This window comes from Prenolepis imparis, unplaced genomic scaffold (assembly GCF_030444845.1).
Source record: "Prenolepis imparis isolate NDT839.2.m4 unplaced genomic scaffold, iyPreImpa1.0 SCAF_12, whole genome shotgun sequence".
In the NCBI taxonomy this organism is placed as follows: Eukaryota; Metazoa; Arthropoda; class Insecta; order Hymenoptera; family Formicidae; genus Prenolepis; species Prenolepis imparis.
In genome coordinates this window covers 2,191,352-2,218,486 of record NW_028141170.1, presented here as the reverse complement: position 1 = coordinate 2,218,486, position 27,135 = coordinate 2,191,352, and the positions used below count along the sequence as shown (strand labels likewise).

Here is a 27,135-nt window from a genome sequence, read left to right as displayed (position 1 = left end):
TTCACACACACTGTATAGCATGTATGTGAAAGAGAGTGTCGAGTGACGACGTGATTAACGTGCTTTCGTCTTCATTCAGTAATAGTCGCGGAGTTCTCTGCGTCTTATTAGAGTGTCGCGTATCTCCCGTTGTCTCCTGCGGTGCGTGAGACTTATCCGCGAGGGAAAGTTTTCCCGTTTGAATCACCGTATCTCGCGATATCAATCGCGATCATTAATTGTAAACTTATAACGTTGTCGATCTTAAGCGAATTAAACGCTTCGATAACATTTTTCACGGTTCATAGTATATGAACGTACATTACGATCAAAATTATGTTTCAGGAAAATATTAAATTTAGCGCGATAGGATGGAGAAATTTTTGTTACAGAAATTATTTCTTGTAATATAGACTAAGTAGTTATAGACAAGAAATCATAAATATTTCGCAGACCAGCATAAAATGTACAGACATATATGTATATATTTGCCTGCACACTTATAACATCTTGTGTAATTTTCGCGATGACGCGCATAAAAGGTGGACAAATAAACGCGTGTGCGGTCGAGACCAAAGTCTAAAGAGAAGATCGCTTTCGCCGTGTCTCTCACGGTGCAAGGATGCACAGGAAGTCGGAGCCCTCGTAAACTCGCGACGAGGAATTCGCTCGCACCGGCAGACCGGTCGGTCGGTCCGGGCAAACTCGTTCGGCACGTGTTCGGGAAACGTTCCGATTGTGTCCAGGAGGAGAGCAGTCCACTAGCTGCTCACTCTCCGAGGTCTTTTTCTCGTCGCGACTCGACGGACGGGTCGGGAGAGCGTTTATGTTGTTGTCGTCCTTGGTAGCCACGCATCACAGTCCCCGTCGCCGGAAGATCGTCAATTCCTCTCGCAACCGCGTACGAAAAATCGGCGTGCTATCTTAATTTCGCTTTTTTCGCCACGTTCGCGGAAATCCCGGGAGATAGAATCGCATTCGTTCTCTCGCATATATATCCACGTTTCTTATTCTCCATCTCTCTGCTCTCAACGATTCGTATCGAAGAAACGTTGCGCGATCCCGAGCCGATCTTTGATTACATAACAAAAAAAAAAATCGCGATACAATTGTAACTCTGATTAGCGCGATGCGAATCCAACGAGCTACTTATGCGCTTTTTCTTTAATTATCTTTGATAAAAAGCTTTTGCGTCTCGCGATATGTCGAGTTATTTATATCAAAACGGGGTATGCGGAAATTTCTTGCGGCGATTCATATGTTCTTTTTTTTATGTGCATCGAGTGTCTGTACGCGGAAAATAGAATCACCAGCATCTCTCGGCACGGCACACGTTTGAGATAGGGAGAGAAAGAGAGAGAGGTAACGAGATAGAGAAACCGACGATATGCCTGGAAAGCGTTTAACGCAACCGATATATTAGCTATTGGTCACGACATTGTCTACCGTTACATACGCTGTCGACATCACGCGGGGTGAAGAAGGGAAGACAGAGGACCACACGTATATAATCTTCCTACTTTTCTCTTACTCGTTTCTCGGCTGATTCTCACGCTGGTAACCCACTCGTCGTCGGCCGGTACGTCGGCGTATCGCCCGTGGCTATGTACCAAGATGAAACTCTCAGGAATGAGGGTATTCCGCTTTTTGTTTTTTTTTCTTTTTCTCCCCCCTCCTTCCTTTTTTTCTTTTTTTGAGAACGTAGTTGCGCAGCAATCGCGAGCGTACCTCGCTCTTTATATTAACCCTTTTAGCCGAAGCAACGCGTCGTCTCGCCGTTCTGATATTTGCGTGAGACGCGAAGGTGTCGATCTCCATCTAACGCGACGTTTTTCCGATGTATTTTTACGAATATTCATATTTTATTTAAATGTTATGATGTCTAAAGAATGTATAAGATAAAGACAACTAAATTTAAAAAATATAAAAATCATTCTTCTCGAATTGAACATTACTTATCGTTTTATTTCCTTTATGTTGTAATAATATCATGATAATATATAATGTTTTCTTTTTTACATTCGTTAGAAATAATTTGGATTATCTTTACTTCAGGAAATCCAAACGACAAGGTCCTGTTCGCCAGGTGTCGGTCGATGCCCGGCCGTCTCGAGAGGCGACATTCGTTACGGCTCTGGGGCTCGGCCAGACGTTTGCACAGAAGCGGAAGTTCGCGGTCCCTGCCGCGAAGACCCGAAAGGAGCGATACGTCTTCCAGCGCGGAATACGCCAGCACGGATAGCGCGCCTCACAGTCCAACCAGTAAGTCTGATCGAGGAAGGGATTGCGTGGTGATGGGTGACTGCTTTAAATTATAAGTGAATCGATTTAAAAATGCTTTTTTAAATTAATCGCATATAAAATTGCTTTTTTTCAAAGACAGAGTTTTGCTTTGTATATATGTAATTAAATATATATATGTATATATATTCAAGCAATATGCCGTTAAATCAATTCGCAAGATAGACTTTTATTCGTTGCATTATGCCTTGGACGATTTTTTATTAAATTTCTTTGCGACTAATAATCATTCCGATATAGTGAAATAATTACGAACAAGGTATTATGAAAGTGTTTCATGTGTATAGATCGTATAATATAATAACCGAAATCAAAGCTTTTTAGTCACCCTGTAGCTGGCAAACCCTTCCTTGATCCTCGTTATCTTCTAATGAAGCGCAACAAATCCAAATCCCTTCTTCAAGGCTTTTCTGGGATTTTTTCAGAGAAAATAGGCCTGCTCTCCAGGCTCTTTCGGCGGAGCACACGGAGGAAGGGCACACCGTTAATGGGCACTTTCAGTGCTCAGTATCCCCCCACCGAGTGGTTTAATCCGCGTGTTGTGCATTTGCACAGCGTTGCCACGCAGACAAGGGCCGCCAGCCCTTCGGTAAGTCGCATACAAGTATATTCCTTGACAAGAACTAGTGAAATAAAACTTCTTACATAGTACTTCTCTAACGCCGCGAGGCTAATTAACCGGTTCCCCCAGACAGTTAATAAAAAATCTTGATGCGACAATATATTCTAATAATAAGCTATTAATAACAACGAACTTGGAAATTTGATAATATTGAAGATAGCAAATGGTTTAGTTGAAATTAAATTAGAAGTGAATAATTGCCAGGATTGAATTGGAAACGAATGATTCCCAAGAATTTTAAAGAAATGACATCGATCGAATAAATCTATTTTCAGATGATGGAAGGTCTCGACCAGTCGCAAGCCAGTTTTCAAGTGTGGGACGATTCGAGCTCGATGCGATCAGCCACTTTGCCGAGGCGACATCGACGTCAACCCAGCGGTGACTCCTCGAGCTTGTTGGCCAACTCGACGCCAAGGAGCTCTCGAAGGCATCGGTCACCGTGTTCTACTCTACCGAGATCCAAGTGTTCCAGTCTGAGCAGATGCACGTCCAGAGCATCCGTTTTACCGACTAGCACAACTAATCAGGAGACCTATCAAGCACGTAATCAAGCGCAAAACGATAAAAATTCGACCAACTCATCGCCTAGTAGAAGCGGCGGCAGCTCGGGTTCGGTTAGAACGATGAACGCGAGTCCGGCTAAAACAACCACGTTGGGCAGGCCCAACACTAGGCAATCCAACTCTAGAAGACCGAGTCACGACTTTAGCAACGGCGGCAGTAAATCGGCTAACGGCTCTCCACAACATAAGGTATAAATATAAATTAATATTTTGTTATAAATATTTATATAAAACAATATATTTTCGCGTATATATCTTTCTTTGAAAAAAATTATATATATAATAATATATAATACATAATATATATAAATATATAGTAATATATAAATAATACACAGAGAGAATTTTCTCTTAGAATTTACCCTGAAAATCATGGTAATCGTGGGACAATATCGTATGGAAAGAATTTTATGAGAATTTCTCTGATTAATATTTATCACAATAAAAATAATAATATCTATTACAATAGAATATAAAATATGTTTACTATGCAGTTTAGTAAAATTAATCAAACATGTTTTATTGTGATAGATATTATTATATAAATATTAATCAGAGAAATTCTCATAAAATTCTTCCCATACCATGTTGTCCCACGATTACCATGATTTTCAAGGTAAATTCTAAGAGAAAATTCTCTCAGTGTATATATTATATATCACTTATTTAAAAAAAATGGAAATCTTGCAATATTATATAAAATTTTATTCTTTCTAGGTAAAAGTTAAATGATTAATCTTTGTAATTTTAATTTTTTAATTTTTTGTTTTATCTGTAATAATGAAAGGTTTATTGTTTCAAGGTATTACAAAAAACCTCATCGGGTCACTCGTCTCACTCTAGTGGCAAGTCAGTATCTAGCACGAAGCTGACTTGTTCACCATTGAAAACGGCCACGTTGTCGACGAAATCATCACCGCTCAAAGTCGTTCAGCAAGGTTCGCTGACTCCTCTCCAAGAGGCGCAGAACTCGATAACTCTTCAGGTGTCCACTAATCTGAGCCCGTCGTCGCAGGAGCAACGGACGATACAGAATAGCGTGACGCTGGCTTCTAACACAACCAGCACGACGACCATTTCCGGCTCGCCTGGCACGAAGATCTACGTTCAACAAAACAACTCGCCGATGAGGTCCGTGATCACCTTCGAGAATGGCACGGTAAAGACGAAGATTGCCGAGAAGGAAGTAATCGATTGCAAGGAAAAGCAAGAGAGAGAACTGGTGGCCGAGAAGGCTTACAAGACTCGGGTGGACGATGAGAAGCTCTTCAAATCGAAGCTAGATGACGAGAAGTTGAACAAATGCTCGGTCAAGGCCGAGCGTCCGTCGTCGCTCTATACATCGAAGGAACTCAAAACGAGTCTTCTACTATCGGAATCTGACAAGGAGAATAAGCCGAAGCTCGAGGAGGAAGTGCCTAACAAGTTGAAATTGACGAATCGCCTGAACAATAGTCAGGCTCATTTGATCGATGGCTCCACCAACAACGTCGACAAGAACGCCTTAGTGCACGAGGCTGCCGCCTTGTCCACCACGAAGAACACTAACGACGCAATGAATAACTCGCGCAAACTCAGCCTGTCGCTATCGAAGGACGCGCTGAGCTATCGCAACCTGCTGCGTCCCGGCTCGAAGAACAACATCGCCTCGAATCCGCCGTCGCCCACGAAATCGTACGACGGTTTCGGTGGCTCTTTCAACGACGTCTACATCGAAAATCTGGAGACAGCAAAGCAGCAACGGGCTCCGCAGGGTTCCGAGCCGAATCTGGAGAAAACCGTGAGCCGAGGCTCGGATCTGCACTCTTATCCCAGTCTTAGTGACATGCAGGTTCAGTTCACCAGTCTGGCGGCGCAGAAAATCCTCAAAGGCTGCCCGATCAACAGCGTGGATACTCTGGTGGAGGTGAACATGGCAGCCGCCGATAAGCCTAACAATTGTGACGTCACTGTTCACACGGATTTCGGCCTCGTTTGAAATTTTATCCTCGTTGATTATTAATGTCACAAATGAAGGCAAGGAATTTTCGATCTTTGCATCTGACTATTGCATCCATGAAAAACAACGTGCCTCGAGGTGAACAACATCGAAGAATAAACGTCGCTAACGCGCCTTGCTACATTAATTGTAAGATAGGGAGTTACTTTTCTTTTAAAGGCTATACAGATTTTGCGTTCACAAAAAATGTTATACACGAAACACGTGTAACAGTTACCAGTAATCTGTCACTTATGTATGTACTCTCTCTTCCGTTTTTTTAATGAGCATCTGTGTTTTCGAACAATCGCTGTGCCAATCCATGTATTATTAAAACAAATACTGTATAAGAAAGATCAGATCAGGCCAAAATGCGATCAAGTTTTTAATCTTGTTTGTCTTAATAAAGACCGTCTCTTAAAAATGTTATCTCTAAATAAATTGTGTCCACTATTGGATATATTAAATAATATATTAAATATTACTGAATTTTATAAATATTGAATTTTTAAATTAAATTGTCATATGTAATTTGTATAACTAAATACTAAATGATACAAAAAAGATGTATGAAACGCATTTCGTCTGATCTTCTGTATTTAAAAATGTGCTATAAGCATGATTGAAAACTTAGATTTTTTCATTGCTCAAGCATATAAACGGATATAACACTCATCCGTATTTTATAAATTCAAAGATCGCAAAGATAATGTAAGATCGATTTGAAAATTCGAGCATATATATTTTAGATTTTTTAAATTCTTTTCAAATTTCCACATTATAATATACACATTAATTCAAGGGATACGCGTTTTGATAGTTTTGCATCGCTTTACTCTAGCTAAAGCGATTTGTCAAAGCAATATCTCATATATAACAGTTAAACGTGATCCACAAGTGAACAAATTTCACAAAACATGAAAATTTTTCCGAATTAAAACACTGCCATTCTATACACGCGATTATACATTTATACATTAGAGACATATTTAATATTATTTTACTTGCAATACAGCGATAAGGACTTTCAGGTTTTTTATAGTAAAGTAGTATATGTGCAAATGGTACAGTGAAAATTTTATATATAGCGAAATTCTCGACACAAAACAATAATTCCTCGAACAATAATATCGCAATAAAGCGGGGAACAATGCCTGCCTTTTAATTACCCAAGTAGTAATCAAATATATAAAAAATGTTTAAAACTCATTTTCAGAGATACTTAAAAAATATTAAAATAACTAGTTAAGTCCCTTTTTATTCATTAAAAAAACGTTTATTTTCACGTTAATGTAATATAAATATTAATTTAACATTAAATATTTAATATTTCATTAATAAAATATTAATAAAATATTTAATATTTAATATAAACGTTAAATAAATATTATATTACATTAACGTTAAAATAAACATTTTTTTTAAATGAATAAAAAGGGACTTAACCAATTATTTTAACATTTTAAAAATATCTTTGAAAATGAGTTTAAAAATTTTGTATACTTTTTTTGCTACTTGGGTAGCCGCGCATTATTGGGCATATTATTATAAGCGCGAGTAATTAATATATTAATCGTTATGCCGTCCCCAAGAAACCCATAATGCAGCAAGGTATAAAATACAAGAGTTTTAATTCTCGCGCTACGTAGCGAAGATTTGATATATATCAAGTATACATATATATTATACATAGTGTAGAAAAAAGAGCGTTTTCTCTTGGAACGCAGTCGGTACCATTCGTAATTAGTGCAATCGTAAATCTATAAGTGCCAAAACTTATCGTAGTACTTAATAAAACAACTGCCTTAATTAATTCGCACGGCGATTCGCCGGTTTCGACGACGATTTCGCAAAATCGTGCAAATAAATTGCAAGAAAGAAAGTAATGCAAAGCGTAACCGTACACGGAGAGAATTTTCTCTTAGAATTTACCCTGAAAATCATGGTAATCATGGGACAATATGGTATGGAAAGAATTTTATGAGAATTTCTCTGATTAATATTTATCACAATAAAAATAATAATATCTATCACAATAAAACATGTTTGATTAATTTTACTAAACTGCATGGTAAAATTACTCAAACATGTTTTATATTTTAACGTGTAGATATTTATTATGTTTATTGTGATAAATATTGATCGGAGAAATTTTCATAAATTCTTTCCATACCATATTGTCCCACGATTACCATGATTTTCAGGGTGATTTCTAAGAGAAAATTCTCTCTGTGTAGTGTTAAAAATGGTAGGCAATTAAATATAAGTATTGGGAGAAAAGAAAAAAAAAAAAAAGAAAAAGAGACATGTGTCTCTGCTTTGTACATTTCATACTCCGTATCGCAAATTAACCGATCAGTGATGGGTTCAGAATTATCACCCACTCTATTTCAAGGATGAAGACGCCAACTTTTCATAATTTCTCGAGTCTGAGCCGCGCTTATTGTTGATTATTATTATATAATTATATATTATTGCGATCAATTATGTAATTATGGATTATATATATATATATTAATTATCTTATTGAAATTTATGAAAATTTATTTAAAAAATTATTATTTATAACAATTTATTCAATAATTGATTCAAGATATAAAATATATAAATAAATCTCTTAATATTTTAAATTTTATTAATATTAATATTAATTTTTATTATTAATTTAATTTAATTTATAAACAAATGCAGAGAAGTAAATATATAAAATTGAAATAATTTCATGGAAATAGAAAATGTTATTAATAATTTGAAGTGTTCAAGATGAGAAAATTTTACTTTTATGAAAAAGTCGGCATCCGTGAATAGAGTAACGATTCTCGAATCCTCGCCTCTTATTTCTTTATCAAAACTAACTTGTAGAGGATCATTGTATAATCTTACGACTCATTATATAACAACGAAATATATATATATATATATATATATATATATACATATGAATAATAAAGAATGAGTGAAGAGAATTCATTATTTTATCATTAATGCACTCACCGGTCTCACCGGTCCGCAGTTCAAACAGCTTCGTTAAAGTTGCACTCGCCATCTAATCACCCGGCATCTCGAAAGAAAGAAGAAAGTTTCAGGAAATTAGTCGACCGCATTCTGAAAATTGACAAAGTACATATTAGATTGTATAAAGAATCGATTTCTTCAGCGCGTAGAAGCATTACATTCCAATTACCTTCGATTATTATTAGATGCTAATTAGCAAACGCAGGAGCGTTCACGTACCGTGCACACAAAAATTACACACACCAACTAATAACGAGAGAGATAAGAATTCAAAATTATAACAGTAAAAAAAAACGACGTCATCGCAAGACGCGTTCTCATGAAACAATTTCATTGGCTGCTCGATAGAGATTCCCTATCGAGCAGCCAATGAAATCGTTGGGTAGAGGTCGATAGTTGGACAATTCCGGAATATCCCTACCTCTTAGCTATATTTATAAATTCTTGCGTTGGCACTCCTGAATATACCATCAAAGTCAAGATGGCGTTGACTGGCGAAAGACGCAAAAGATGAGCGGTTCAAACTTGATTTTGTATGTGTTTTTGACATTACAATTACAAAAGTCAGAACCACCGAGGAATATTCTTCCGCACGAAAGACTACTCTATTAGCAGGATTTATCTGAAGGTATACATGCTTGTGAAAATTTCTTAACATTCTTAGCAAAGAAATCCCGATAAACGCGGGATTCGCTGCTTCATGGATTTATTGTGCGTTTTTCTCTTCAGATGTGAATTTTGTTGTCAGGCACGGTTAAACGTAAATAAACGGCGAGATGATGCACAGAAGGGGTGGTAAGCGGATCCGGATGGACGATCCGGTGCCGCCAGAGTACGAGACCCCGATGACACCGATGACACCGATGACACCGATGAACGACAATTCTGGCGGGGACGCCAACGATTATAATGCTTATACGCCTACATATCAAGCATCTCAAACTCCATTGCGCAATCCCACGTATGTGTCTGGTTTTACTATATAAACAATGTAATCCCGCTTTTTTTTATTAATCATTTATTAAGCACGATTGTAATATACTATATACTTGTATATTTGTAGTCCAGAACATTACTACTCTGAGAGCTATAGTTCACCGAGCACATCTCAACAGCAGTATCAGGAGCAGAACAATTTTGACAATCAGGCAGAATTTGAGGCTCCTATGACACCCGCCACTCCTAACATGAGAATCACGAGGAACACACGTGCCAGGATGCGTGGTATATACAAATATACATTTTTGTATATATAAAATTATATGGAAAATGTTCTGGCGAGTCATATGAAAGATTGCAATGTGTTTGACTTTAAAGGAGGCATGGTGCAGCAACCCAAGTACAGAGAAGTCGATACAGATTATACTCCACAATCCAGCAGCAGAGGAAGAGGCGGTGGAGGACGTGGACGTGGCAAAAGGGCACATCATTCGCATAGTTTGGAAGATGAAGCTAGTCTGTACTATGTTATTAGGAACAATCGTTCATCACTCACTGTAAGAGGATTAATTATGATTAACACAAAATTAACTGGAACAGAATGTTTGCATATTGAAATTTTTTTATAATATATATAAATATTGTTTGACAGACCATTGTTGATGACTGGATAGAAAAGTACAAGAGTAACAGGGAAAACGCACTGCTTATGCTTATGCAATTTTTCATCAATGCAAGTGGTTGCAAAGGACGTATCACTTCTGAGATGCAACTTACTATGGAGCATGTGGCAATTATTCGCAAAATGACTGAAGAATTTGATGAAGTATGTATTAATAATTAAATCATAATATATAACATATTATGTTTTGATTAATTCTATTTTTTTTTGCAGGAAAGTGGCGAATATCCCTTGATAATGACTGGACAACAGTGGAAGAAGTTTCGTGCAAATTTCTGTGAATTCGTTCAAATTCTCGTTCGTCAGTGTCAGTATTCTATCATTTATGATCAATTTTTAATGGATAACGTTATTTCTTTATTAACTGGGCTCTCAGATTCCCAAGTAAGAGCATTTAGGCATACCGCAACTCTTGCAGGTAAATCTTAAAAAGACTGTGTATTTATAAATTATATTCTGTAAACAAAATATGTGTATATTAACATAACAATTTTATTTGCAGCAATGAAATTAATGACAGCTCTAGTGGATGTTGCTTTGGCTGTATCCGTAACTTTGGACATTACACAGCGCCAATACGAAGCAGAAAGACAGAAAGCCCGAGAGAAAAGGGCAGCAGACAGATTAGAGTCCCTGATGGCAAAGCGAAAGGAGTTGGAAGAGAATATGGACGAAATAAAAAATATGCTTACATATATGTTCAAGTCTGTTTTTGTTCATAGATACAGAGATACTTTGCCGGAAATACGCGCGATTTGCATGGCGGAAATCGGAGTCTGGATGAAGAAGTTTCATCAGAATTTCTTAGATGATTCATATTTGAAATATATTGGTAGGAAGAATTTTTATTATTTTACATATATTAAAATAGAAATTATGTACATATATATATATTGTTTTTCATGTTGGATATATAATTTTTCAGGCTGGACTTTGCATGATAAAGTCGGAGAAGTTAGGCTCAAGTGCCTGCAGGCATTGCAACCATTATACGCTTCGGAGGAGTTAAAAACGAAGCTTGAGTTGTTCACAAGCAAATTCAAAGATAGAATCGTCGCAATGACGTTGGACAAGGAGTACGATGTAGCCGTACAAGCTGTGAAGCTAGTTATCTCGATCTTAAAACACCACAGGGAAATTCTCACTGATAAAGACTGTGAACACGTATACGAACTTGTTTATTCGTCGCATCGCGCGGTCGCGCAGGCAGCCGGAGAATTTCTGAACGAGCGTTTATTCCGTCCGGAGGATGAAGCCGTAGCGGATGTTAAGACCAGACGCGGCAAGAAACGATTGCCAAATACGCCTCTTATACGCGATCTCGTTTTATTTTTCATCGAATCTGAATTGCACGAACACGGAGCGTATTTGGTTGACTCTCTAATCGAAACTAATCAAATGATGAAGGACTGGGAGTGTATGACGGATCTCTTGCTGGAGGAGGCTGGTCCCGACGAGGAGGCGTTGGATAATCAGAAGGAAACGTCCCTTATCGAATTGATGGTGTGCTGTATAAAGCAAGCCGCTACGGGCGAAGCACCTGTTGGTCGCGGACCTACTCGGAAAATTTTATCGGCGAAAGAAATTAAACAAGTTCACGATGATAAGCAAAAGCTGACGGAACATTTCATTCAAACATTACCACTGTTACTCGACAAGTACAGGGCAGATCCTGAGAAATTGGCAAACTTGCTGGCTATCCCGCAATATTTTGATTTGGATATTTATAAAAAATCTAGACAAGAGACAAACTTAGATTCTTTACTATCTAAAATCCACGCGATTGTTGAAAAAATGCATGATAATGAAGTTTTAGATACAGCATCTAAAACTTTAGAACATATGTGTATAGAAGGCCATGCTATTTTTACCAGGTATATACATTTTTATTACTTTCTTCTTACATTGAACATGCTATTTGTTTGAAGAAATATCTAATTTATTTTCATGTAGATGTGACGTCGCTCGTTCCACTTTGATCGACTCCATCGTAAATAAATATAAAGAAGCGATCGATGAGTATAGAAATTTGATTGAAGGAGATGAAGAGCCAGATGAAGATGAAATATTTAACGTTGTCCAATCGTTAAAAAAAGTTTCTATATTTTATTCTTCTCACAATATGAATCCATGGAACATATGGGACTCGCTATACAAAGACATAGAGGATGCAAAGGATCCTTCAAAGTATCTTTTTTCATACTTATATTATTTTACTCTACATAAAATTGTATATTTATTCAAATGTATTATAAATCAAATTGCTCTGTAGATGTTTACCATCAACGGCAGTTAAATACTGTATAAGCGCATGTTTCTTCGCCATTTTGTGGGGTCAAAATCATTTAATGGAAGCTTCGGATTCGGGCAGTCACGGTGAAGAGGAATGTCGGCAATTAAAGGAACGGTTGCATTCATTTATGGGTTCAATGCGCCATTTCGTCAATTGCAATGTGGTAATTATACTTTTTTAATAATTCAAGAATGAGATTAATGTCTCTTATAACAATACTTACATATTTAATACTGAACAGGCGATCTTGAGGGAAAAAGCGTACAATACGATATGTGACTTATTAGTAGTATTCTGCAATCAGCTGACCAATCATACTAATCCTCTGATGCATCAGTTAGTGTACGAACCTGACCAAGCAATGCAGAACATGCTCAACAGATTTATACAAGAGTATGTCTTCTTCGAAGAGGAGGATGGTAAGCGAATATCTGAATCAAATGCATTAAATAAATTTTTATTGGTTTATATTTTATATAATACTGATGAATTTCTTTTGTAGACGAACACGATGAACATTCTAAAATCGAGGAACTGCATAAACGAAGAAATTTCTTAGCTAACTACTCCAAGTTAATTGTCTACAATATGATCCCCACGAAAGCGGCGGCCGATGTTTTTAAACATTACGTTAAATATTATAACGATTACGGTGATATAATTAAAACGACGTTGGGAAAAGCAAGAGACATTAACAAAACGAATTGCGCGTTGACAATGCAACAAAGCTTAAATATCTTGTACAACGAGATAGTGACCGAAAAAGGCAAAGTGAACAGAAATAGTGAAGAATTCACTGCAATCAAGGTAATTACCATTGTACTGTTTTATATATAATGAGACGAAATGTATTAAAATCTATGAAATTTTTTAATTATTTCTAGGAACTCGCGAAGCGATTTGCCTTGTCCTTCGGCTTGGATGCCGTGAAAAATCGCGAAGCAATTACCGCCTTGCATCGTGCGGGTGTGTTGTTCGCTATTACTCCACCAGACGGTATCGAACAGGATCCTACAGGTCCGCCACCGAATTTACCATTCCTCGAGATACTGTCAGAATTCACGAATAAGCTTCTCAAACAAGATAAACGTGTTGTGTAAGTACTTATTATTGAATGCAATACACTTTTTAGAATATTTCTTTATATTTATTATGATGTTATTTTGTGCAGACTCAATTTCCTGGATAGACGATTACAAGCTGGAATGCCGTCTTCACGAGGAGAAGATTGGCAGCCTTTACTTTTGTACAGAAATAGTTTATTACATGGCGAAACTGATCAAGTTCCAGTCACGAGTAAACGAGCTTACACGAGGCGCAAGAAGGATCACTTGGCTGGTAAGAGATAGTCTTATTATGATTATCTTAAGAGTATCTTAATATATAGATGTCAGTTTGGATGCAATTTTATTTTCTAGAATTAAATTAAACAAGGAAATGTTAAATTTATTGTAATTTTGAATACTGTGCAAGTATATATATATATGTTAATTTTTTTTTCCCTTGTGAAATTAAAATGATTTTGATAGATGTTATAAATTCAGACTCTTATTGAAACTTTGACAGAGTCATAGTAAAAACGAACATGAATAATTGGAAAAGCGCAGTTGCATTTATAATAGTAATTAAAAAGCTATTAAGATTTAAATATTAATTTTAAATCGTATTTAAAATCGTTCACCATTTAAATGATTTTATTTCTTTTACAGAGGAAGAGGAAGCTGATGAACCTGATGAAGGTTCTGATCATGAGTTTGCAGGGTGAGTTAGGTGTACCCGAATAGAATATGATATAAATAATTATTCCATTCTATCAAATATTTGTCATTAGTACAAATTCAACTGTAATTGCAAGTAACTGTTAACATATAGCTCGGTACATATAATTCGATAACACAAAAAAAAAATCGAATGACTGAATATTTAAATTGCGTTCGATTATCATCGCATTATAAAAATAAAATGCTTGTCTTTACTTGCTTTTGCAATGTATGTAAACTATGCTATATAGATATGTATTATTTATCAAATTAGAAGCGCAGATACAGTTTCTGCACATATATGAATGTTTCTTCTCTTACTATTGCTATGAGATATTAATGTTGCTTGCAAAGTGTAGATCTGTAGAAGTAGAGGTAGTAGTTTTATACTAATATTTTTTCATTTTACTGTCATTTTTTTTATGCTTTATTAATACTTTATAATTTATAATTTATTTACTTATGTAATTTTAATATTACGGCATATTGCTATAATGAATTTATGCAGAAATTAACTAGGATCTAATAGCAAGTCGAGTATATAGGTAAACTTAATTATCACTTTGATATATATTAAAATATGATATTATCATTATAATTTTGCAGTATTTGAATATTAAGATTTAAACATTACTGAGTAAATACTATAATCTACATTTTGTCTTATAAAAAAAGATATTTGCGATCTCGCTTATTGCAGTACAGCTGCATGCTTGTGCTTAATTTATAAATATCACTTTTTAAATATTTATATATATATAAATAAATATAGCGCAGAAATTGTATTTGTGCTATGTTTGCATGAGTAGTAATTTTATCCCTTTCACAAGTGATTCAATCATTATAAAAGTTAAAGAGTATATATTTTTAGAGAAATATTAAATGTATATCTAAAAATGTATATGTAAGGGGCAAAAATTATACAAGATATTCTTGATGTAATTTATTATACTTGGTGCCTGTTTTAATGTCAAATCACTTTAACTAGAATAAGAAATTATTAAGGGATACCTATATATTGTTGGATCATATTTTTGAAACAAAAAGATCGTGCATAGAGAACGATGTGTGTATTTTAATGAGTGATTAAACTCAAGTAAGTTTAGAACTTTGTATTCTCTTTATATATTGATAATATAAATTGGTAATAGATATGTGAATAAATATGTGGGATTACTTCAAATAAGACCTTCTACTCCCAGCGCTCCTAAATCCTACTTTATCAGAATTAAAAATTATCAATTATTAAAAAAGCGCAACAAATCTTTTTATCAATCATCAATATAATATCAAGTATAAGAAAATTAATCATTTGTTTTTCATATTTCCTAAAATTAATTATGCCAACATTTCCCTTTCCACGACACGCCGTTCTCTATACCCATCATACTTTTCATAAAAATGTATGTGTCATTATTCATCTCTACACTTAATATTATATCGATTTTAACAACGAATTTTATTCTCATCCAGAAAATGACATAATAATTTAAAAGATATATGTATACAGAGATAAAGTTGAATATCAGCTTGCAAATTGATTGTACATATATATGTACAATCTTTTAAGATATTTTTGTCCCTTTAAATAAATTTCTGTAGCAATAATTGTACTTTCACCTGAAAATGGACGTTTTCACATTTCAGCAAACACAAAAAAAAGCGTCCACGGAAGAATCAGTGAGTAATTTATTCTCTCTTAACGTTATTTTATAAATCAGATACACAAAAATAGCAATAATGTATATAAACTGAAATATTGATTATGTTCAATGCAGTTATCTAATAAGCACATTGGTATAATTTTATTTCAGATTACCGGTTAATAAAGTAGTAATAACACGTGGACCTAAAACAAACACTTTCTATGAGAATAATGACACCGTACAAATGCAACCATCTCCTTTGGCGAACATAGAAGATACATCGACAAGTCCTCCACATGAGCTCGATAATAGACTTAAAACATTACAAATACAGTCGTCACGACCGTAAGTGTGGAAAGATTAAATTCGTTCTGTTATATATTATCTATTGCAAAATTATACAGTAAGTAAAACATAATTTTGCATAGACGAAGAAGTCAAGAGCACGTAGAGCACAGGGAATTGCGAAGAACCGCTAGGAATTCGGGCAGATATGTCGAGGGACAATATATGGTAAGTTTGTGCGATATAGCAGTTTAAAACTATCATAAATTACATAATGTTAATTATATAACAATGTAAATTAATTTATTACAGGAATCAGATTCTGAGTAAGAAAACATAGTCCATAAAAGCTTTACTTTAATTTAGACAACTGGATTGTGATATGTGTTCAGGTATGTCATTTGAAAATTATAGACATACTTAACTATATGGATGCTTCAGGAAAGCTTACAAAGCGAACATAATACATTATTATAATAGACCAGCACATTATATAAGCAAAATTTAGTTTTTCTATGAATATTAATACATTATTATATGTAAGCAAATTTTCTTCTTTTGTGAAATTAATTAACTTATTTCTCATATATTATATACAAATAATATAGTATATATACATATATATGTTCCATTTTATATAACATGCATATAATGCCATAAAAGATTTATTTACTTTTTGGATTTAGATAAATGTATTGTGATACGTATTCAAAACAGGTGTGGTATGAGAAAGCTTTCAGAGAGCGGTATTGACAAATTATTATAATAGATTAGCGTTATATTATACATAAGCGAAATTTTTGAGTTTTTTGAGATTGGATTTATCTCATTGTATGTTAGATTACAAAAAATATGCAATATATGTATTTCATTTTTTTATATAAAAATGATTGCTTTAAGAAAATTTTTTCTCTTTTTATTTCAACTTTTCAACTGTTTCATATGAATTTATAAAGTATATTATTTATGTGTTATATGCTATTTACAATTATTACATATTATTGTATTATAGAAGGTTGAAATTATTTTATACATCATCCAACATAGAATAATATTTAACATCGCAAGAAAGAATAAATATGATTGCAAAATAAAATTACAGTAAATGCTTATTTTTTCTATACATCTATAATGACATTTAATCTAAATTAATTTAGTATAAATGTCAACATTAACTTTATTTTGCAATCATACTTATTCTTTCTTGTGATGTTAAATATCATTCTGTGTTGAATGATGATCAAAATAATTTCAACCTTCTATAATATTATTTATTGTAATTTTATGAAGAATTTATAAAGTAATTATAAAGATTCTGGATTTATGCTTTAATTTATTGTTATTCTTTGTACATAATTTGTATGACTATATATATCTTACACATCTATTCATCATTTCAATCAATTTTATGGTAATCGAGATTTACGAAAAAGACTACTGAGTTTGCGTTTGGGCGTGCTGGATGCATTCTGTTAAAAATATATATAGACTTAACATACATACTTAATAATAACTCAACATACAAAATTATTTATATTTCTTTGTACTCACTTCATCTTGTCGCTTTAAAGAGAATATGTTCCTTAATGAGTGAGGAGTGGTCGTCATTCTTCTATCTGTATTCCACTCTCTTAATATGCGTGAACTTGGGCTTTTCACTTCATTACTCTGTCGCAAAAGAATTTGTTAAAAGACCTTTCAATAATAATTTTAGTGTTTTTTATTTTAATGGATTCTTGAATCCATTAAACACATACGCACAATATACAAGATTAAAGATAACGACAACATATAAGTACCTGAAGTGACAATCTTCCACCATTCTTACTTGGAGTAGGAGGACCAGGTTTTTTATATGTTATCTATATGAGGAGCATGAAAATCATCACAAACATTGAACAAGGAATTTTCATATAAAAGGATGGAAATTTAATGACACAACTTGACTTCTTACCTGAGATCTATCTTTTTTCCTTGCTTTTTGTTCTGGAAGAAGACTTTGGCTAAGACTATCGTTAAAATGATCTTCTGCAGAGCCCGTCTATAAAGAAGAGCAAAAATATACATATACGAGAGAGAACACATGCATAACATGATGAAACATTTAAAATATAGATACGATAAACACATAAGACATAAAGACATAGCATAATACACATTAAGAAATTTACCTTAATCTCTTCTTCGGTCAAAGTTGAAGGAAGGAATTGCATTTCTGCCGGATAAGATGATTTTAGATGAGGTTTGCAGAGAGAGTTCCTCATTTGTAATATGGACAAACGACCCACATCTGCAACAGGTACACATTTGCCTTTCTTCATATCGGCTGAAATAAAAAAAAAATATTGATTTAGATACTGTGGAAAAATAAATTCAATTTTTATCAAATGTATTCATATCTGTAATATGTAAACTATACCTAGATAAACATTATTAAAGATTTCTTCCTCGTCCTCCATTTTAAACGTATTGCCCATTGCTTGTATGCTTCTAATGCTATCCCTTCTTTTGAATGTTTCTTCTGTTATTAGTGTTGTCACTTTTTGTGATACAGTTGCTTTTTGTGTATCAGGTAATATTTCTTGTTTCTCCAATCTGCAATAAATTTGAATTAATCGACATTTTGTTATAATTTATCTTTTTTTTTTATTAAAAAGATTCTAACACAAGTTGAATGCATACGTGCAAGTCTTGCGCGAAATTGTAGTTATTGGCTGATTTGCTTCAACTTTCTTGGTTTGTAATTCTTTCACCTGTTGCAACGCATTGTCTTTCTGTTGCTGTTCAATCAAATACTTTTCTCCCAGATTCCAAAGTTTCGAACTTAAGTCTCCAACATGTGCTTTATATTTATTGATTTCTTGTCTTTGTTTCTGACACATTACTTCCATTTGAGTCTGCAATTCTTCCCGTACGAAGTTCTCTTTATCTTTATTTAACTTGGCCATTTGCTCATTATAAGCTATTTTCTAAAATGGAAAAAACATTAAAAAATACTGTAATATAATATTAAGTATATAATATATTAGAAATTTATGTGAAAAATTTCGCAAATATAGATGTTCTATTTACCATTTTTTGCTTCATATCTTCCAATTTTTGTTCGTATGTAGCATGAATTTCTTTCATTCGATTTCCAAATTCTTGTTTTGCAATCTTGTTTGATTCATCCTTTTCTTTATATAACTGCTGATTTTGTTCTTTCAAATATTTCAATTCATCCTTCAGAGATCGCACTTCTTCCAAGTTAACTTGCACTGGCGCTATCTCCACTGGTTTTTGTTTTTCCTTCGTCCTAAGATCGTCGATAGTCTTTTCTAATTTCATATTTCTCAAACGCATAGCATCAATTTTATCTTTTAGATCTTTATTTTCTTTTGTCAATTGATTAATTTTATTTTGTAGTTCCTTCTCTTTTTCTATTTGAGTCTTGATTTCGCCAGATTTTAAATTATTTTCGTAAAACGTGGCCAAAGCTGTGAAGGACTCTATTTCTTCATCAGACTTCATTATATCGGTTTGCAATGTTTTATGCTTTTCCACCTCCACATCAATTTTTATTTTCTCGTTGGCAAATTGATCCTCTTCCACACTTGTCAATGCATCGAGACATTCCTTTTCATGTATTGAACATAAGTAAGTATCATATAATTGTTGCTCCGTCCATAAAAACTTCTTCCATAAAATATTAAATATAGATTTAGTATTCTCCGAATAGGCGACTTGATATTTCGACAAAGTATTTTCGAGACTTGCTTTTTTAGCTTGTAACTGTTTGAACTCGTCGCAAACGGAGCTCTCGATATGAAAAATATGTTGAAACTTTGTCTGTATTTCAGTCCACTTTTGCACAGACGATATTAAAACAGTATCTAAGTCGTTCTGCGAGACAACTACATTTTTCAAAGAATCTTTTAAAGATTCCTTATTTTTTATAAGGTTTTTAAGATAGTCATTTCGTTTTTGCGCTATTATTTCCAATTCTCGTACTTTATTCTTTAAACTACAAACTTCTTCTTTGTCTTTTACGTTGTTTTCTATAAGTATTTTTTGCTCTGCCAAAGTTTTATTCAATTCAGCATTTGTCTTGCACAAATGCTGGATAACTTTTTGAGATTTATGTAATTCATCAAGAGTCATTTTAATAATATTTGAGATATTGACGATTTTATGATCCGTGTATGTGCACTCATATTGTGGTACATGATGTAAATCCTGGTCGAGAAAATCAAAATCTGAGCATGTTTCCATAATTGTAGAATTCAAGTTTTTCGTTGGATATTCCAATTCTTGACATAGTTTTACAATTTCCATTTGACTCGCATCTATTTGCTTATAGTATTCCTTATTTGTTTCAAAATCCACACACATTTCTTTTAGCTTTTCTTGTAATTCTGCTGTAACCTTGTTTTGATTGTTAATCTGATTTTCTAGATCGAAGGATTGAATTTGATATTCACGCAATAATGATTTTGCATCTTCGAGTTCCTTGTTCAATATTTTCTTAGAGTTATCAAATTGTTCCTGAAGTTCTTCTATATGTAGACACTTTTCTTTCAGAGCTGCTTCCTGAGTTGCTAAAACGGCATCCTGACTAGATCTTATTTCTTGAAGATTAATAATTATTTCTTTCATCTTTTTTTCCATGTCACTTTTTTCGTTTGTTAGCTTTTCCATCTTAGCTTGCGACATCAGTAATGCTTCTTTTTTCATTTCTATCTCTTTATTTTTTGCTTGAAGCATTTCTTCATGTGAGTGCATCAAACGTTCCTTTTCTGTTTTTAAAGAGGAGACCTCCAAAAGTAATTCGTGAATCTGCGCTTTTTTCAATTCCATTTGTGTGATTGTGTCACTCATTTCTTGTTGTAATAAATTGAACTGATCAGTAGCATCGTTGAATTCAAATAATATTTTAGCGTTTTCTGATTTCAGACTTTTCAAATTATCATTTGCTTCAGTTTCCATCATTGCATACCGTTCTTCTAATATTCGATTTATTTCTTTTAAGTCTTGAATAGTTTGTTTAGATTCATTTAATTCGTTACAGAGATGTCTTCTCTTTTCTTCCAAATTACTTATTGTCTCTTTACTTTCTAATAAATTTTGTTGTAATTCTGCATTCATTATTTGAGTATTTGATAATTCCTCCTTATTGCGATTGAGATTATATTCTAACTTCTTTTTTTCTTCTTGTATGTTGTTAAAATTATAATACACTGTCTGATAATCACATTGTAATCTTTTAAACGTTAGCTCTATATTTTTCTGATATTCAGTAAAGCTTTGCTGAGTTTCTTCTTTTATTAATTTTAAATCTTTCTTCACATTCTTGAGGTCTTCTAATTGCGTCATAAGAGAATTTAATAATAGTTCTCGATTGAGTAATTTAGTTGTTAACTCATGTATATTCGATTCCAAAGCAAGTTTTTCATCCCTAATTTCTTTTAAAACTTCAATTTCCTGCAAGTATTTATGAATACTTTCTTTTTGCTCATTTAACAACAAATCTTGTTGGTTCTTGTTTTCCGCAATATTAGCCAAATCTATAAGATTTTGCTTATTTTGTTCTTCTAAAGTTGTAATAGTTGATTGTTGCTCGAATAAGTTTGTATCTTTTTCATTTATTGTCGATCTTAGTTTCTCTATGTCACATTTATATGAAACGCATGCTGTGTTGCAATTATACAACATTACATCAATGTACTTTATAAGATCATTAAGTGTCGAGTTATCTAAATTGTCAGCTTCAACTTGTATAAATTGATTGTTAAAACGTAAAATATCTTTTAAACTTTTATTGTAATTTTCAATGGAAGATTTAAACGAGTCTTTATCATCAGTAAGCTTTTGAATATTTGCAAGATTTTCTGTTATCTGCAATTTCGTTTGTGTTAGAGCAATGTTTAAATTTGAAGAATTAGTTTTTTCTTGTTCAAGCAATTTATTCAAGTTTTCCATGTCTGCTTTTGAATTAACCAATTCTGTATTTAATGCAATATTTGACTGTTCTATTTCAGATAGTTCTTTTTCCCTGCATGAAAGTAAGCTTCTCAAATCTTCATTTTGCGCAACAAGAGATGTTTTCTCCACTTGTAAGTTTACAATATCTGTATTCGATATTTCTAATTCTTTCTCCAGATTATTTAATTCTACTTGTACTCGATCCAGTGTTTCCACCTTTTTCTGCAAATCTCTACTTGATTCCATGGCAGTTTTGTAATCCTTTGTAAGAATATTTAGTTTCCCGTTTAAAGTATCAACTTGAGCTTGTAATATAGCAGATTCTTCTTTAGCTTCCTGAAGTTGAATTTCAATCACAGAACTTAGAACTTCACTAGTATTAAATGACATTGTGCTAGGAAGTGGTAAATCTTCAACTTCAAAACTTTGTTCTTTACCATAATTTTTGTCCAATTCTTTGACACGTGCACGTAATTCTTCATTCTGTATTTTAAGGTCTATCAATTCTCTATCCTTTACTTCATTTTCTTTTGATAAAGATTCCAAGGATTGCTCACAGGTTGTAAAATCTTCTTTATGACGTACATAAGTTCTTTTCACACAAGATAGCTCTTTCGATACAGTATCTTTATCCGTCTCCAATTTATCGATTTCATTCTGCTGTTTGCTCAATTGACTTTCCAAATCATCGATATACTTTTTATAATAATTATCTTGCAAATCACCTTTCTTTGACCGAGAAGGCTGAGGAGTATTTGCTTTCATTCTTTCTTCTTGTAATGCCTTTACTTGAGCTGATTTTTCGTTGAGCTTTTTCTGTAAGTTCTCTATTTTTTCATGCTGAATCATTATGTCATCTCGTAACTCCGCATTAGTAAATCGTTCTACTGCTAAACTACATTTTATGTCTCTCAGTTCTCGAAATCGGTCGGTTATTATTTTTTTACTACGTGTAGAACAAGTGATAGGAGATTTAGACAATTTTTCAATGGGTGGTGTTCTACGACTATTTGCAGTTGTTGATGTATCTTCAACCTCCATAATAACTTCTCTCATAGTTTCTTTAGTAATATCTCTTCCAAGAGGTAAAACACTTTCCAAAAAGGTTTTAACTCTAATTTGTGTTTCATGCTTCAAGTCATACATATTGTATTGCAGAGAATTATGTATTTTAGACAGTGTTCGACATGCATGCACCAATAATAAAGATGCAATATATATATGTTCTGTGTTGTCATCTTTGTTGACTTTAAAACAAGGATATTCATCTGTAAAAATTAAAAATATAAAAAAAATGTAAATTCCTAAAATTACAAATGATAAACATATCTTACCAATTATAGAAATTTACAATCATACATTTAGGACATTAAGCAATATACAAAAAAATATAAAATATAAATATAATATGCATATGTTTACCTTCTAAAAATTTGATAATAATATCTTCTTGATCGTAGCTCTCATGTTTCTTCCATTTTCTATAACACAATAAATTAAATGATAGATTATATATAACCATATAATATATATAAAAACATATGTATTATATAAATTATATACTTACATTGATTTTAGGAAATTGACATAAAATACTCCGTCTTGCAATTCTGTAGTATTTCTTATCGCATCATTCTGCACTCCCAAGCATTCAATCTATAAATGTTAAATGTTTATTCATAAAGAACTTTTTTGTAGAGTGTCTCAAATTTCTAAATAAAATCGTAAAGCACCTTAGAGTATATCAACAATAAATACAGATAGGTAATAGGTAATAATCGATCAGGTAATAGTGAAATGTAGATAGGTAAATAAATCTCATAGAAAATTAAAAAAATAGAGTATGCTTATAATTTAATGTTCTAAACATTGCTTAAAAAGTTACAAAAATAAATGTAACAAATATAAACAAATTGATTAATTAATAAAGATATTAATAGAAGTGTATACATGTAGCAAAATTACATATATAATGAAAATGCTATATTGTACATTAGTTTTTATAGAGCATAATATACTCGAAATAATTACCCATTCTATAATAATCTTTTCCCACAGTTCCATATCTATCATGCATTATCGTATTTACAATTCACAAAATTCTAAAATAGTCGCAGAACATAAAACTTCTTTTCTTGTACAGTTACAAATACTATCAGACGAGTTCGTTTGATTTCGAACAACGGATATATTGCAGTTTAGACAACCATATTACAACGTAATGTAATATTTCTAGGCTCAAACATAATCATCGCAAATTCACTAACGTTGTGGACCAATCAAATTTTTCGTTACGTACATATCATTTTCATGAAAAAGTGCAAAAAAGTGCAAATTGATCAAAATTGATTCGTCAATATTTTTCTGAAAATATTTATATTTATATAATTTCTGAAAATATTACATTTATCGTTACAGTTCGACAATTTTTGATCAACATAACATAATTAATCCTTCATTTTTTCGTTCAACTTTGAATCGACTTTAACCTTCAAGTGGCGCTGCGTCTATGCGTCACGCGGTCACGCGGGCGCGGGCCCCGCCAGAATTCGGTGCGCGGAGTGGGGTCTGGGTGGTGGGGGGGGATGCGCGCGCCACCCAGCCCAGCCCCCACCACGCAGCCCCCACTCCGCGCACCGAATTCCGCAGAGCGCCACTTGAAGGTTAAAGTCGATTCAAAGTCGAACAGTCGAACGCGTCGCGCACATCGACACGCGCTCTAATATTATATATTCTATGGGACCTGAAATTGGCAACATTGGTCGGTGGTCGGTGTTTCGTTTTGCGGAAGTTTACGACGGAACTCAACCGGCAAACGAGGAAATTTGCGTGACGAAAATCACGGGAGAGATATTCGACAATTATCGTGGCTGTAAATCTCATGTGATCCGTCGTTTTTTTTCGCGCCAAAAAATAGCCACGTTATGGGCCTAATTTCAGATCCGCTTCTATTCGCGATTGCGTTGATCGACACGGGCTCTGTTTTGTTTCTCCTCGTGTATTATGTATCCTTTATTATATCATTGATTACATGTAATATCAATATCTCTTTTACATTTTATTAAACTGAGAATACGCCAAAGTAATCTGCTTGATGCACGAATAAAGGATTTTTTTTTCAATTGTTTTTTTAAAGGTTATGTTCTTATTGACAGTCATGCACTGGCGTCATTTTCAAGTTTCTCTTAGCAGGAAAGGATCGAAAGTGGATAATTTACTGTCAATCGATCGTTGATTATTGATGAGCTTATTATTTTCCTTGACCGATTTGTCCAGATCATAACACTGTCGGATCTCGAGTGTGATTATTTGAATGCGCAAGAATGTTGTTCAAAATTGAATATGGTAATACATTAGAGTTATATTTTATTACATGTGTGTAAAATGCAGTACAAATGATTTATTTTCAATTTTTTGTGTTACAGGGAGTGTTGCCCAAATTAATAGCGCATACAATTTTAGTATTTCTTTTGTTGATACATGGACAATTAATATTAACATTGGTGAACATACCAATGACGATATGGCTGTTTTATGAGTATTTTGGTGTTCCCAGTGGGAATATGGGAGTTTATGACCCTACGGAAATTCATAATCGCAGCCAATTGAAGAGATACACGCGCGATTGCATGATTCATCTTGGATATTGCCTCGTATTCTTTTTCATTTATCTTTATTGGTAGGTATTTGCACACAAGTATAAAAATTGCTTATACACAGCAAAAGAATGAAGATATTGAAAGAGAAGATATTTATATTTTCTTCGTTCTTTAGCATGATTGTGGCGTTGCTCAAGGGAGATCCCATCAATAGGAACGATGATACTATAGTAGAATTATAAAAAGATTAAGACACATCATTATAAATCTTTTTTATACTCATGTTTGAGTATTTTTTTATATCACAATCTACATAAGAATATTTTAATTCTATTATATATTTAATGCATAGTACACATCATATTCTTTAAACAATAAGAATATCATTGTCGCAGTTCTTTTTTTTTTTAATCATATTGTTTAGCCATCTAAGCAAGGTGTATATTGTTCTCGAGTGACTATTATAATTTATGGTTCTTATTTATTTCAAGCTAGAAATAGATAACTTCAAAATAAATATTTATTTTTATCTATTCCAACACATTTGATATTTCTCTGGTTTGAAGGCCTGAAATTGTTGTGCAAAGTCTTTCTAGTAAAATAAATGGGAACTATATAAATATCAAATAAATACCAAATATATCATTGTATTCAAATGTACTGCTTGCTATGTAACTTACACGAACGTAAGTTTCTAGTCTTAAAAACGTAAGCAGAAATTTGTATTATAGCAGAGATTGTGTTTATAAGGATAACAATATAATTGTAATATTTTAATATTACACATTTTATTCAATTCATATGTGATATCTTCGAGGTAACGAGGCTCTATCGCGAAGATATATTCTTCGTATACTGAAAGCTCCCTTTCGAAGGATTTAGCGCATTAAACCCATCAAAAAAGTTCACTCTTTCACTTGTTCTCACTTTGAATGCGACAATCACGTTTAAAACGAATATTTTTCAGGAGAGAGAGAGACGACCCGATTTCTCTATCGCCTCGTATCACGCGGCTTCTCTTATCGACTATCTCATTTAAATGAATCCTAAGTCACCGATAAGAGACGCTATCGTAGGTATGAGAGAGTAGACGAGAACACGCGACGTCGTCGCCGTCGTTGTTCTATTTCGCGTGTTTGCCGTGTCAAGTTGACTTAAGTTTAACGGCAGTCAAAGAGATTGGATCGATTTAATGGGCGCGGTGAAGGTGATTAGTCTATCCTCCCTCTTCGTGGAAGGGCGCGGGCTTATTTTTAGATCGAATTCAATCTATACAAGTGTATATATGTATATGTATGTTCGTGCGCGCGCGAATTTTTATCCCCGAAAAACGCAACACCCTCGTTAGGGAGCGGTAAACCGGTCTATCGAGGATCCATTTAATTTTCATCGCTGTTGCGTCGTCGCGCAAATTACTCGGAATTAATGCAAAATCGATGGCCACGCGGCGGAATCTCTCGGAATTTGCGGAACAGAGAGAGAACCGCAAATCAATCGCCGTGTTTAACG

At 33.6% G+C, this 27,135-nt stretch overlaps 4 protein-coding genes across 11 annotated transcripts in view; 3 read left to right on the top strand and 1 right to left on the bottom strand.

Annotated features, from left to right (window-relative positions):
- Positions 1–8,412, top strand: part of Knockout (Stork-head domain-containing protein knockout) — a 79,339-nt gene extending 70,927 nt beyond the window's left edge. For 4 of the 5 annotated variants that reach the window (XM_083051725.1, XM_083051727.1, XM_083051726.1 and 1 more), the window contains 4 exons: positions 2,035–2,241; positions 2,685–2,869; positions 3,178–3,657; positions 4,271–8,412. In XM_083051725.1, the coding sequence (XP_082907851.1) occupies positions 2,035–2,241; positions 2,685–2,869; positions 3,178–3,657; positions 4,271–5,446 (2,048 nt within the window). In that variant the 3' untranslated portion in view covers positions 5,447–8,412. The remainder of the gene's footprint in view (positions 1–2,034; positions 2,242–2,684; positions 2,870–3,177; positions 3,658–4,270) is intronic. The other variant, XM_083051728.1, reaches the window with a different exon arrangement.
- Positions 8,413–8,926: 514 nt separating this feature from the next.
- Positions 8,927–16,925, top strand: Sa1 (stromal antigen). 2 transcript variants are annotated; one of them, XM_083051332.1, is made up of 19 exons: positions 8,927–9,089; positions 9,210–9,422; positions 9,525–9,685; positions 9,779–9,957; positions 10,053–10,226; positions 10,296–10,500; positions 10,585–10,914; positions 11,008–11,956; positions 12,036–12,269; positions 12,355–12,538; positions 12,617–12,794; positions 12,878–13,182; positions 13,260–13,471; positions 13,547–13,713; positions 14,085–14,136; positions 15,783–15,815; positions 15,950–16,126; positions 16,210–16,294; positions 16,379–16,925. In XM_083051332.1, the coding sequence occupies exons 2-19, from the start codon at positions 9,238–9,240 to the stop codon at positions 16,394–16,396; spliced, it is 3,828 nt and encodes a 1,275-aa protein (XP_082907458.1). In that variant the 5' UTR covers positions 8,927–9,089; positions 9,210–9,237; the 3' UTR covers positions 16,397–16,925. The 2 variants fall into 2 exon arrangements, with proteins under 2 accessions (XP_082907458.1, XP_082907459.1); XM_083051333.1 differs by having other exon boundaries at positions 9,191–9,422.
- A 462-nt stretch (positions 16,926–17,387) lies between these two features.
- Positions 17,388–24,413, bottom strand: Mud (mushroom body defect). Of its 3 annotated transcripts, XM_083051591.1 has the most exons (11): positions 24,059–24,402; positions 23,595–23,683; positions 23,450–23,508; positions 19,139–23,295; positions 18,749–19,035; positions 18,486–18,661; positions 18,238–18,392; positions 18,021–18,107; positions 17,866–17,928; positions 17,618–17,734; positions 17,388–17,535 (listed from the first exon to the last, which is right to left on the bottom strand). In XM_083051591.1, exons 1-11 carry the CDS (start codon positions 24,098–24,100, stop codon positions 17,473–17,475), a joined length of 5,295 nt encoding a protein of 1,764 aa, XP_082907717.1. In that variant the 5' UTR covers positions 24,101–24,402; the 3' UTR covers positions 17,388–17,472. The 3 variants fall into 3 exon arrangements, with proteins under 3 accessions (XP_082907717.1, XP_082907718.1, XP_082907719.1); XM_083051592.1 differs by lacking the exon at positions 17,866–17,928 and having other exon boundaries at positions 24,059–24,404; XM_083051593.1 differs by lacking the exons at positions 17,866–17,928; positions 18,021–18,107 and having other exon boundaries at positions 24,059–24,413.
- Positions 24,414–24,713: 300 nt separating this feature from the next.
- Positions 24,714–26,108, top strand: Cnir (cornichon-like protein). Its single transcript, XM_083052334.1, has 4 exons — positions 24,714–25,032; positions 25,304–25,372; positions 25,453–25,706; positions 25,802–26,108. The coding sequence occupies exons 1-4, from the start codon at positions 24,952–24,954 to the stop codon at positions 25,866–25,868; spliced, it is 471 nt and encodes a 156-aa protein (XP_082908460.1). The 5' UTR covers positions 24,714–24,951; the 3' UTR covers positions 25,869–26,108.
- Positions 26,109–27,135: the final 1,027 nt, after the last annotated feature.